Source organism: Trichosurus vulpecula, chromosome 9, assembly GCF_011100635.1.
Source record: "Trichosurus vulpecula isolate mTriVul1 chromosome 9, mTriVul1.pri, whole genome shotgun sequence".
Lineage (NCBI taxonomy): Eukaryota > Metazoa > Chordata > Mammalia > Diprotodontia > Phalangeridae > Trichosurus > Trichosurus vulpecula.
In genome coordinates, this window is record NC_050581.1 from 51,735,819 (window position 1) to 51,749,574 (window position 13,756).

General features: G+C 41.6%; 1 protein-coding gene across 2 annotated transcripts in view; it reads right to left on the minus strand.

Moving 5' to 3' along the window:
- ABAT (4-aminobutyrate aminotransferase) overlaps window positions 1-13,756 on the minus strand; it is a 132,649-nt gene that overhangs the window by 58,562 nt on the left and 60,331 nt on the right. For both annotated transcript variants that reach the window (XM_036739331.1, XM_036739330.1), the window contains one exon: window positions 8,435-8,579. In XM_036739331.1, the coding sequence (XP_036595226.1) occupies window positions 8,435-8,504 (70 nt within the window). In that variant the 5' untranslated portion in view covers window positions 8,505-8,579. The remainder of the gene's footprint in view (window positions 1-8,434; window positions 8,580-13,756) is intronic.

Consider the following 13,756-nt stretch of genomic DNA (forward strand, 5'->3'; position numbering starts at 1 on the left):
CTGTGGGAGCTCAGTAACCATAGATTTTTTTTGAAGACCTACAGTGTCCATTTTTGCAAGTGATTGGCAGGCAGTAACAGATCTGTGCTCCAAACTGGGTCTTTTGGTCACTTGGGTTTTATAACGTCAAACTCACCTCTGACTCTTTATTCTCCCTCACGTCTTGCCTCCTACAGTTGCAAAGTCCTGTCAGTTCTACCTCTGCAATACTTCTTTTATCTGTTCCCTTATCTCTACTTACATTGCTCCCATACTAGTTCATCACATCTCACCTGCACTATTTCAACAGCCTTATACTTGGTCTCTGTGACTCAATCGCTTCTCCCTCCCCAATTAAATTCTCTACATAGTTACCAAAATAATCTTCCTAAAAGCACAGGTCTTACTAGGTAACTATCCTGCTCAAGAATCTTCAATGACTTCCTATTGCCTCTAAGCTTGGCATTAAAAGTCTGTCCACCTCTGGTCTGTCCAGCCTATCTTTCTAGACTTATTCTCATTGCTCTTCTTCATGCAGAAGGAGTTTAGGACTGACGTCTCCCTTCCACTTCCTAGAGTCTATGCTCCTGAGAGAACATAGTTAAAAAGGGCATTCTGCAATAACAAGTTATTATTTTTTTTAGAAATACTATGGCAGGATGGCTAGACCTAGAATCAGGAAATGTTGGGTTCAAATCCTGCCTCCAACACTTAGCAGCTATATGACCAGGGCAAGCCCTTCAGCCTCTGTCAATCCCAGCCTCTTTATCTTAGGATAGAGAGGGGATAATAGAATCTACCACACAGGACTGTTTGGAAAGAAGCTGAAGAGAAGCTTCATAGGAGGCAGTGACTGCTGCATGGGGAACAAGAGGACCTGAGTTCAAACCCAGCTTCTGTAGCTACTTGGTAGCTTTTTTTAACATGAAGAACTCACACAAGGCAAGCAGTCACACAGACGCTAGAAAAAGCAATATACAAGGGCACTCTCAAGGTCTCTCTGAAGAACTTTGACACTGTGAGACATGAAAGACACTAGGACAGGACTGCCCAGCATGGTGTGCCTGCATCAAAGAAGGCTCTGTGCTCTGTGAGCCAAGCAGAATTGCAGTAGCTCAAAAGAAACACGAGATACACAAATTTAGAGACATCTCTGCTCCAAATACTCACATGAACTCTTTGTGTCCAACCTGGGATAGAGCCTTCCATACTTGTACTGGTCTGATCAGTCACAGCCAGACACAATGCACCTTGGCTCTAACGGTGATGTCATTTTGGTCCTTTTTGAGAAGGAAGGACAACTTGCTAACTCTGACCCCTGACTCCAGCAGGCCATCTAACCAAGTCTCTGGGCTGACACTTCCTGCAATTGATAAGTCATCATTCACAATACAAAAGCCTCAGGGCTTCTCAAACCAAATTGGGGAAAGGGTAAGTGCAACTTTTGCCATTATTCAATCCAATAAGCATTTATTAATTTAATTAATTAGCCCATCATTCATTTATCTATTTATTTATTTGACCCTCTATTGAGCAAGGCATTATGCTAGATACCGGGGATATAAAGATCAACCAATCAACTATTACTAGGCTCCTACTATGTGCCAGGCACCATCCCAAGTGATGGGGATATGAAAAAGGCAAAATGAGAGTCTCTATGGGTCTCCAGGAATTTACATTCAACTGGGGAGGGAAGGGGGTACCACCTATCAACAGATACATATTATATATGATAATTTGAGGTGGAAGGAGCAAACTAATCAGTAAGGGGAACATGAGAGGCTTTGTGTATAGTAGATACAGCATTGAGTTGAGCTTCTAAGGAAGCTAGGCTTTCTAATTTACCAATTAGTCAATGAGCACTTATTAAATGCTTGTGATTACTTGCCAAAGTAGAGATACAAAACTGAAATAGTCCCCGTCTTTAAGGGGCTTACATTCTAAGAGACAACATGTACACATACACATATAAACAGAATATTTACACAATGGACATAAGGTACTTTTGGGATGGAGGACAGTAGCAGCTGGGGGAGCAGAGGAGGAGGAGGTGATCAAAAAAGGCTTCCTGTGGAAGGCAGCACATGAGCTGAGCTCTGAAGGAAACCAAAGATTTTAAGAGCTGGAGGTGTAGAGAGAACATTCATGTACTGAGAATAGCTAGTGTAAAATGATGGGAAAAGGAGATGGAATGTTGGGTGTGGAGACCAGTAGGCTCGAACTAGTCTAAGTGGAGGGGAACAGTGTGTTAGCAGACAGGAAAATGTAGGAAGGGGCCAGACTGGGAAGAGCTTTTAAAATGCCAAATAGAGCAGCTTCTGGTAAGTCCTGGGAGTCATAGGGAGCCACCGGTCTGTACTGAGTAAGGGGGTGACATGACCAGTTGCTCTAGGAAGTGCAGCAGCTACGTGGATGATGAATTGGAGTGGCAAGTGGAGAAGGCAAATCTTGCCTTCAACAGCTGGCAGCAAGAAGACTCGAGTTCAAATTGTGCATCAGACACTTATTGGCTTTGTGACCTTGGCTTAAATTCTGTATCTGTGTCTCAGTTTCCTCATCTATAAAGTGGGGATAATAATAGCACCTATCTCACAGTTGTGTTCATATTTATATATTTATATTACTATACAAATATTATACTACTGTCTGACAGCTTTAAAGTGTTGTTTTGTTGTTCTTTATTATTAGGAAGGACAAACCGGCGGCCTTTGCAATAGTCCTGGTAAGAACTAAAGAGGGCCAGAGATAGAATGGTGGTTGAAAGGCACAATTGAAAAGATGTTGTGAAGGGCAGCTAGACGGCTCAGTAGATAGAGCACCAGCGCTGTCATCAGGAGGACCTGAGTTCAAATACAGCTTTATACACTTAACTAGCTGTGTGATCCTGGGCAAGTCCCTTACCCCTGATTGCCTAAAAAAATTGAAAAAGAAAAGATGTTGTGGAGATAGAAATGACCGGGTTTAGAAATGTGGCATGAGCAACAGTGAGGAGTCAAGGAAGTCACCAAGGCTGTGAATCTGGGTGACTAGAAGGACGGTGGTACCCTTGACAGAAAAATTTAAGTCCAGAAGAGGGTTGGGTGGAGATAACGGGTTCTTTAAGACATCTAGTTTGAAATGTCCAACAGGCAAAGTTGGTGATCTGGGCTCAGGAGAGGGACTAGGCATTAGATATAGAGATCCGGGAGTCATTTGTATAGAGATGATAATTAAACCCATGGGAGCTCGTGGGGTGTCAAGTGGGAGAGGGTAGAGAAAAATGATAAGGTGAAGAACAGAAGTGAGTGCATTCCAGGCATCAGGGACAGAATGAGCAAAGGAACAGAAGAAGACTGAATGCTATGTTCAGAAACTGTAAGGAGGCCAGAAAAGAATGGAAAGTGCACAAAGGGGAGTCATATGAGGTAGTCCTGGAAAGTCTGGCTGGAGCCAAATTATGCAAGGCCTCAAATGTCAAGCTGACTTTGCATTTTATCCTAGAGGCAATGAGGAGCCATTGAAATGTCTTGAGCAAGGAGTTAAGTAGCCAGGAGAACATTTTAGCTGTATTAGTAGGCAGTTGGGTGGAATAATAGCTAATACTTATATAGCAAAGTGATGTTGTGGAGATAGAATCAATAAGACTTAGCAACTATTTGGATGGGAGTAGAGAGAAGAAAGAATAGTCAAAGATGACTTTGAGGTTTCAAACCTGAGTGAATAGAAGGGTGCTGGTTACCTGAATGGAAATGGATGTTTAGAGAAGAGGTGGGTCTTAGATGGGAAATACTGAGTTATAGTTCTTTATTCAATTGTATTTTTACTTTTGGTCCCAAATTCTCTCTTCCTTCCCTCCTCCCTTTCCCATTGAGAAAGTATAATACCCATTATACATATGAAGTTATTTCCACATTAGCCATGTTTAAAAAAGAGAGGGAGAGAAAAAGAGAAAAAAATATGCGTCAATCTGTACTCTGAGTCCACCAGTTCTCCAACTGGTGGTGGATGGCTTTTTTCATCACAGGACCCTCAGAACTGTGGTGTATCATTGTATTGATCAGAACTATTAAGTCTCTCACAGTTGATTAAAATACTGCTGTTCACATCACTTTGTATCCGTTCATATAACTAATTTCCCAGGTTTTTCTGAAACCATCTATTTCATCATTTCTTTTTTTTAAAGGGATGGCAGAATTGGTTTTATTATGAATCAAAGGCAACAAGAAACATAATTTCATGGGAAATTTGGTTATCTCATATCGTAGCACTCATGATAAGTATTTGCAAAAGGACCACCATGAAAACAATTGTACCTTATGGACCAACTATCAGTGGCAACAGATGAAATGGTAAAGAAATTCTATAAAGTGCTCAATAAGCTCCCCCAAATTAATTTAAATTAACATGTACTTTTGATACTTGGCGACTTCAATGCCATCATGGGAATAGGTGAGGATGGTGAGAAATATATTGAAAAATACAGATCATGAATGAGGGAGGAGAGAGACCAAAAGATATTCAAGCCTCATGCTTCTGTATCATATTTTCCTTAAGAAAAGAATCAGTAGGTGCTGGACATGGTGATCTCCAAATAACATTATGAAAAATGAAGGTGTGTATTTTAACAGACAGGAAGTATCTCATTACTGATGTGGGAGTCCTTCCTATATCAGCTGTCTATGTACAGTCAGACCATCTACTTGTACCCTTTATCATTTCTTACAGCACAACAGTATTCCATCACATTTATATACCATAGCTTGCTTGGCCATTCCCCAATTGAAGTTCATCCCCTAAGTTTCCAGTTCTTTGTCACCATAAAAAAAGCTGCTATAAATATTTTAGTACGCGTGAGTCTTTTTCCTTTTTTTTTAATCTCTCTGGGGTATAGACTTAGTTGGGTCAAAAAGTATGCATAATTTTATAGCTTTTTGGGCAAAGTTCCAAATTGCTCTCCAGAATGGTTGGACTGATTTACAGTTCTACCAACAATGCATTTATGTTTGAGTTACATTTTGGACAGGCTGAGTTTAAAATGCCTATGTGGAACCAGTTGGAAATAAATAGATATCTGATGATATAGAATTGGAACTCAGGGGAGAGAGAGAGAGAGAGAGAGAGAGAGAGAGAGAGAGAGAGAGAGAGAAAGAGAGAGATGATAATTGAATCAATGGGAGATGATGAGATTATCTCCAAGAGAGAAGATATAGACCAGGATAGAACCTTGGGGGATGCCCATGGTCAGGAGTCAGGAGGTGGATGCTGACCCAGGAGAACTAGGAGAGCACAGTGTCCCAAAAACCCAAGGAAGAGAGAGAATCCTGGAGGAAGGGGTGGTCAACAGTACCAAAAGCTGCAGAGAAGTCCAGAAGAAAGGGCACCAAGTATAAGCGACGAGGATATGATTTAGCAATTGAGAGCATTGGTAACTTTGGAGAGAGCATGTTTTGTTGAGTTGGTGAGGCCAGAAGACAGATAACAAAAGGTCGTTGAGAAGTGAGCAGAAGGAGGTGAAATGGAAGTCCCTCAAGTAGAGAATTTATTTAGGAATAAAGGAGAGATAGAGAACAGCTTGAAGACATCACAGGGTCAAAGCAAGAGATGTAAGTCAGGGACTGTGGACATTAGGTTAACCTAGCTCTGGTTGCGGGGTCAGAGACAGAGAAAGCTGAATCCAAACAGCACAGGTACAGGGTCAAAAGGAGATGTGAATCAAGAGTTCCAGGCTGCCATGTCTTCTAGGCCCCCCACTAGACTGATAAATTACAATTGTCTTACATTCCCCAAATAACCATAGGCCACCATAGTCCTGGGATGGGGTTTAGCCAATTTGAACAATCAGGCTGGAACTGGGTAACCTGACCACAATGAAGGCAGCAGTACCTATCCTCTGGCCAGGACATGCCACAGCTGGGGATGTGGCTGGTAACAACATCCCAAAACAAGGAAAACAGGAGAATAAGGGGCACCCACTCCATTTCTGGTTTTGAATTCTAGGTAACTCTGGATATCACCTTGTATATTATTATCTTATGCTAAAATTAAAACTTACCTTGTGTTTACTATGTAGATATTTTATCTATACTTGTACATGTACTTATACATGGCATCTCCCCTCCAGAATGTGAGCTCCTCGAACAGTGCAGGGACTGTTCCATTTTTGTTTTGATATCCCTAGGCTAAGTACAGAATCTGGCACACTGTTGTTGGCCAGTTTGTTTAGTTGTGTCTGATTTTGTCACCACAGCACGACAATACTCTCCTTGGGGTTTTCTTGGCAAAGATACTAGAGTGGTTGCTATTTCCTTCTCCAGTGGGTTAAGGCAAACAGAAGTTAAATGGCTTTCCCAGGGTTACATTGAATGTCTGAAGCTAGATTGGAACTCAGGATTTCCTGACTCCAGGCCCAGCACTCTATCCACTGAACCACCTAGCTGCCTCCAATCTGGCACATAGTAGGTCCTTAATGAATGAAGACCAAAGGTCTTATGCTGGAGGATCCCCAAAGAATGTGAAGGCAGTGAAGAGCAGAAAGTTGGAGGCCTGGATCCCTGAATCAAGGGGGACTTCCTGTACCCTGGCACACCAGTCATTTGTAGTGCGGATGCTTGACTCAGACTCAACAAGACAAAAGCCTGAATAAATGATGTGTCCACGTGTAATGCTTACATTTAGTAATAAAATGAACCATCTGAAAAAGGACTCTTCTTTTAGATCTGTTGACTAGTCTGAAATCCTAAAGCTATAAGGTGTGTGTCTCTTTCACAGGCCTCTCTGACCTGCTTACCCACTTGAACTGGAAAAGCCCTACTGTGCAGTCTACTTGAGTTATCTATGATTTCAATCACCCCTTTGAATTAGTCAATTTGATATGATAAAAAATACACATACATACATATTTTTTACTCCTCTTATTCTCCATTTTCCCCTTCTGAATCTAATTACTCTCTTTAGAGTAGATTTTACAGAATATGGGCCTAATTAGAAAATGGATTTTTACTTTAGAATGTAAGCCCCCTGAAGGCTGAGGCTGCCTCTCTATTCTGTTTTTATCCCCACTGCCCAGCGCGAAGAAGGCACTTAATAAATGCTTGTTGAAAGTCTGGCTCCAAAGAAGAGATATGAGACGATGCCCCTCCCCACTCCTTGGAAGAGGCGCGAGTGTATGGGGAGGATGGGTAGAACAGTGCATACACTGTCATATTTTTTTCAATGTAGTATTGGCCCTTGCTGAACTTTTTCCCCCTCTTTAAAAAAATTTGTTACATGGAGTGGTTTTCTGGAAGATGAGAGGGAAAGGGGTACAGGGGGAAATCTAGGCAAGGGAAAAACAAAAAAAGTCTAGAAAAAAATAGCTATGTGTTGGCTAACTTAGTACTTCCTGGGGAGGAGTAAAGTAGATCTCTCTATCTTGTCAAATATCTAAATCATATAACTTCACTGAACTCTGTCTTAGGTGTCCTTTCAAGTGTTCTGGCGTCGTCTAACAAACACCTCACTCCTCTCTAGTGCAACCCAGTGACAATGACCTCCTTGCTGTTCTCCACACAAAACACTCCATCTCCACACCCTGGCCTTTTTCACTGACCGTCCTCCATACCTGGAACTCTCTCCCACCTCATCTCCACCTCCTGGCTTCCCTGGCTTTCTTCAAGGCTCAGCTGAAGTCTTACCTTCTGCAAGAAGCCTTTCCTGGTCCTCCTCAATCTTAGTGCTTTCTCTTTGAGGTTACCCCCAATTTATCCCATCTATATGTCTACGTATAGATATATAGACATAGCCACAGATGGTATACAATTGTTTTCATGTTGCCTTCCATTAGACTGTTAGCTACGTGAAAGCAGAGACTATCTTTTGTCTTTCTTTGTATCCCTGGCACTCAGCAGAGTATCTTTTTGCACATGGGAGATGCTTAATAAATGTTAGTTGTGACTGACTGACTAGTAAACCTCCATGATCTCTCTCCTACACCTCTCCAGAGAATGTGAGGATGGTGAGGCAGCTATGCCATCAGCAATGCTCCGATGCCCATCACACTGAGAAGTCACACCTAAGGGCTTCTGAGCTAAAAGCTAGGGGTCTTCTGCAGGTAGCAGATCTCCTTTCCATTCATAGTCCATCCCCCCAAAACATAATTCACTTATTTACCAGTCGTCTCTCACACGAGAATGTAAGTTTCTTGAGGGAAAGGACTGGTTTTTCTTTTCATTTTCTTTGTATGCCCAGTGCCCTGCCCATAGTAAGCACTGAATAAATGCTTTCCAATTGACTGATTCCAAGAGGTTCTTTTGTGGGCCTAAATAAATTCAGTTCAGTCTAGCTCAATTCTACAAGTACTTATTAAGTACCTATTACATGCCATGCTGGGCTGCGGGAAACACTGTTCTCTGAAGATACACAAGACAAAGAAGCCCCAGATTTGGAGGTATCTTCCACTGAGGATCAGCTCTTTTGCTGAGATACCCCAAATGCTTACCAGATACAAACAGCCGGCAATTTTGCTGAACTGCGCAGGTCAGCTGTCGACTGAGCAGCATGGAAGCCATCTTCTTCTTCTTCTTCTTCTTCTTCAGCCAGGGGACGCTTGTGAACTGCAGGAAATTCCTTTGCCGGAAACAGTCCTGGAAAGAAACCAGAAATCCTGACTCAGGTCTCCATAGGTTGCAACATGGCTTGGGAAAGGTCCCGCATGCTGGCTCAGAGAAGACAAAGCTCCCCTAAGGTTTAATCCCTTGCAATTGTCTTTCGTCTTTACAAATACCCTTTACAAGATGCTTCCTCATTGGATCCTCACAACAACCCTGTGAGGCAGGTGTTATTATCTCCATTTTACACATGGGGAGACAGTACCAGCAAACTATTCACAGTCAGAGAGTCACACAGAAAAGTCACATGAAAAAATCTCTTAGCAGAGCCAGAAGGAAGAGAAACCTGTTTCCTAGCCACAGTGTTTGGCAAATAGTAAGCCCTTAGTAAACGCTTGTTTATTGACTGAGCCCAATGGTCTTTGTTTCTGCATTTTTATGGCTCTTCTTAACAGCATTGTACCGCCCCCCCCCACGCCCCCAACCCCCAACAAAACAGCTCGCCTCCTTTGTAGCAAATACATTTTGGATCTTGAAATTGAACCTATGATTTTTATTGCTATAAAGAGCCTCCCAATAAGGAAACTTCTACCAATTCAGACCTGTACCTCTTCCCTACTCTGTAATTTATAGTCCTAAAGAGTCCACTAAGAGATTAAGACACTTACCCAGCCAGTACACATCAGAGGCTGAAGATAAACTTTTTTGTTTTGTTTTGTTTTGTTTTGTTTTTTGGCAAGGCAATTGGGGCTAAGTGACTTGCCCATGAAGATAAACTTCTTACAAGTGGCTGGCTCTCTATCCAAGCTGGCTTTCAGAGATGTAGAGTCAAGCAGGACCAAATAGTACACTGGCTATATCTTAGAATGTAGGCCTCATTCTACAGCTGTTCTGATGGACTTGGAGTCAGGAAGGAAATGGTTCAATTCTCAACTCAACTTAGACACTGACCAGATGTTTGACTTTGGGCAAGTTACTAAAACCGTGCCTCAGTTTCCTAGACTTTAAAATGGGGGAGGAGCTTAACTTGATGGCCTCTACAATCCCTTCTAACTCTAGAACTAAGCATCCTAATATCAAGTCACAATTGTTCCCTGCATTAATCAGAGTTCTGAAGTCTTTCGTGGCTGTTTTTCTATACACTGGATAAAAGATTTTTTCCATTGCTCCTTCCATCAGACTGTGCTATTTACAGGTGGGGCATTCAAAGTTCAACAACTTTTTTCGTGGGAAATTTTAACAAAATAATCTAAAAACCCCACCCCGTAACAGTTACTAGATTATAAAAATCTAGAGACTCCCTGTTCCTGCCGTTATCACAGAGAAAACTCATGAAGTGTTCTTTCTGTACTTAATTAGGAGGATTTAGGGCAAAAGACAAAGAAAAAAAGAGGAGTTAGGTCCCCAAACAAAAGAACGGCGGCACTCAGGTCACTCATCCTTACCCCATGTATTTTCTCTTTTCCCACTCCTAAAATCTCACTGTCTCACTGGCCGCATGGTTGGGGGAAAGGTTCACTAGTACACCACAGTGACCAGCCTGCTGGGTCCATGATGGCCAACCTTATTGAATATTCTAGTTGAAGAAGAGATGTCGTGATCTATGCCAAAGCAACTCGATGAACTTTAAAATAAGAAACCGGGCTTGAAGGCCTAGCTCACAGGATCACGGATTCTGGAGTTAGAGGGCCTGGGCCCAAATATCGCCTCTGATTCTTATGACTTCTGTAACCTTGGTGGGCAAGTCACTTAGCCTCCCTTGGCCTCCATGTGTAAAATGAAGGGTTTGGACAAAACGGCCCTTGAGGTCCCTTCTAGCTCTACATTGATCCCATGGTCATCTGATCTAGCATCTCATTTTACAGATGGGGAAATTAAGCCTAGAGAGGGGAACTGATTTGTTCCATTCTCAGTTTGCACGTGCTAACTCTGGCAACTAGAGCTCCATACTAAATAAGCCCAAGGTGATAGGTCTGATTCTCCATGTGCTACTTAGCGCCTGTCTGTCTGTCTGTTTCTGTCTGTGTGTCTCTCCTTTCTCCTTGTCTTACCCTCTCTCTCTCTCTCTCCACCCCCCTTCCCCCTGCCTTCCTCTTTCTTCCTTCCCTCCCTCTCTCTCATATTAGATCATATAATATTCCTTGGAAACTACAACCACAGAATTCCTAAAACGCTACTCCATATAGCAGTAATAATGCAGCATTAATATAGCATGTTAAGGTTTGGGAAGCACTTTCTACACGCTACTTGACTTGATCCTCGTACAATCCTATTACATATGACCATTACTCCACACTTTGCTGATGGTGAAGAAAAGCTTTACACAGAGGTGAAGCTGGCTTACCTATGCTAACACAGCTAGTTAGTGTAGGAAGTGAAACCCTGGTTTCTCTTAATTCCCGGTCCAGCACATTAACAACAGGAAAGATATTATTGTAACAGTAAACACTTAGATAACACCGTGAGGTTTACAAAGCACTTTACAAATGTTATCTTATTTGGTCCTTAGACAATTCCGAGAGGTCGGTGCGATTGTCATTTCACAGGTGAGAAAACTGAGACAGACATAGAGAAGAGCTTAAGGGACGTGCTCAGAGTCACACAGTTAGTAAGCATCTGAGGCTGGAATTGAACTCGGGTCTTTCTGACTCCAGGTACAGAAGTCTATTCAGAGGGTCACATAGCTGGCTCACTATGGACTGTGATTATTAATGTCAGATAAGTCAGAAACAGAAAGGTGTACATCATGGGGGATGCTCCATACCGGAAGAGGGCTTCCCTACAGATGGTGAGGTCACTGAAATGCTGTTTACAGATGATATTGCCCTGACTGAATCATGCCCCAGAATCATACAGAGCCTTTACAATGAACTCTGTGGTGACTCAAAAAAAGATTAGCTTGGCAAATCTATAGAGAAAAAACTTGATGGATGAAAAAGACCTAATGTTTACAAGTTGTCAGGTAGTTGGATAACAGCCTCTCAGCATATAAATCTTCAAAAGAGGGGTAGGAGAAGGAATAAGCATTTGTTAAGAACCTACTATGTGCTAAGCACTTTACGATGTCATTTGATACTCACAATAACCCTATAATGTAGGTACTATTATTATCCTCATTTTACAGTTGAGGAAACTAAAGCAGTCAGAGGTTAAGTGACTTGTCCAAGTTCACATGGCTAGGAAGTGTCTATGTCCAAATCTGAACTCAGGTCTTCCTGACTCTAAACCAGTACTCTAAACATTGTGTCACCTGGCTGACTCAAAAGGACTGGACCTAGCAGTTAAAAGCAGAAAGAGAGAAGGCTGGGTTGCATTTGTAAAATTGTGCAGTATGCCTAACTATTCCAAGCTACTTCTCAGCACCAGCCCCACACTTTTAATAAAAACACTTTCCATGGATGGTGATTGTTGGAGGCTTATAGAGAGACAGGGGCAGTCATTGGTGGAGCTGTGAATTAGTATAACAATCCTGGAAAAAACACTTTGGAAATTATACAAATAAAGTGGCTAAAAAGTATATCCATACTCTTTGACCCAGAGATTCTGCTACATGTGTGTGTGTGTGTGTGTGTGTGTGTGTGTGTGTGTGTATCCCAAGGAGGTCACTGATTAGAGGCAAGACTCCAAATGCAAATAATTATAGCAGAACTTTTTGAGGGAGCTAAGAACTGGACACAAAGTAGAGGTCTCTGATTGGGTAAACTATGGTACATGAACATAATGGAATATTACTGTGCTGTAAGAAACAAAAACTATGATGAATACACACCAGCATGAAAAGACTTACATTAGCTGATGGAAAATGAAGCAAGCAGAGAAAATAATATACACAACGACTATAACCATGTATATGGAAAGATCACCAAAGCATAAAAACAATAAAAAATGAAGGTAAAAGAACAAGGTTGGCCTGGAAGAGGAGGTATGAAAAAAACCTTCCCCCATTTTTTTGTGGAAGTGGGGAGAGGAAAGGCAGCAACTCATGTGCATGCATGGGTGTGTCCGACACATTTCATGTATTGTCAGATCTTTAAAAAAAAACTGATAGACTTTGTTGGTTTTTTTCTCTTCCTCTATTTTCATGTCTTAAAAAATATTCTTTGTTACAAGGAATAACTCTGGGAGGTGGAGATGAAGAAGGACACAAAGAGAAATTCAGGCTACATAAAAACAAAAAATACCAATGAAATCTTATTTAAAAACCTGTTTTCAACCATGCTATATGGTAGTAAATCATGGCACAATCTCTGAAGAATCAAAGTTGCAAATAAATGAATGGGCAACTGTAGAAATGCATGATGGGTTTAAGAAGAGGCTGCCCCATTTTTCTAATGGTGATCTCTGAGATACCCTTGAAGAAATGCATGCCTGGAAAAGAAAAGGTGGGTCAGTTGTGTGGATAACAAGAGCAAGGGAAAACAGATGGATTGCTTTGTTGCTATAACTGGTATTCACAAAATGGTACTCAGAACACTGGGCTGAGTCTATGAAGGACCTATGCAAGAACATGGACAACAACTACACGTGATGAGAAGTAGTTGGGTTATGAGCTATCCTGATAAAGGGGATGTTCATACTGATGAGATTGTGGATATGAGAAAAGAATCTTAGATCTGTCAGAGGACTCAGGTTCAGATCCCAGTTCTGTTAATACTACTTATGCAACCTTGGGTAAATTACTTAACTTCCCTGGGGCATCAGTTTCCTCATTTGTAAAATGAAGAGTTTGTTCTAAATGGACTCTAAGATTCCTTTCAGCTCTAAATCTATGCTCTTATAAAATGGGGAAGTATAAGTCTTAAACATAACACTCCACTCAGTTCATTAAAAAAAAAAACCAACAACCAGATTATAGGAAAGTATGTGGCTGATATTCAGAATAATATGGTACCTTTTGCTACAAAACAAATCTTTGGCTCACAGCCTAGACAGAAGTTATCTGAAGTATCATCTTTCATAAGACTGCTTTTCTGAGTCATGATTTGGCTCATTGAACACTGCATGAGGGAAACACTGGGGGGATAATGAGAAACCCTTCTGGGCTGGCAACTTATCAAGTAATTTATTCCTGAGAGGTCAGCATGGCTTAGTGAAAAAAGCCTTGGATTTAGAGTCCAAACGCATAGGTTCAATCCCGGCCACCTGCCCTTTGGGCCTTGATTTCCTTGTCTTTAAAAAGAAAACATGATGCCTAAGGTCTCTTCCCAGGTTTG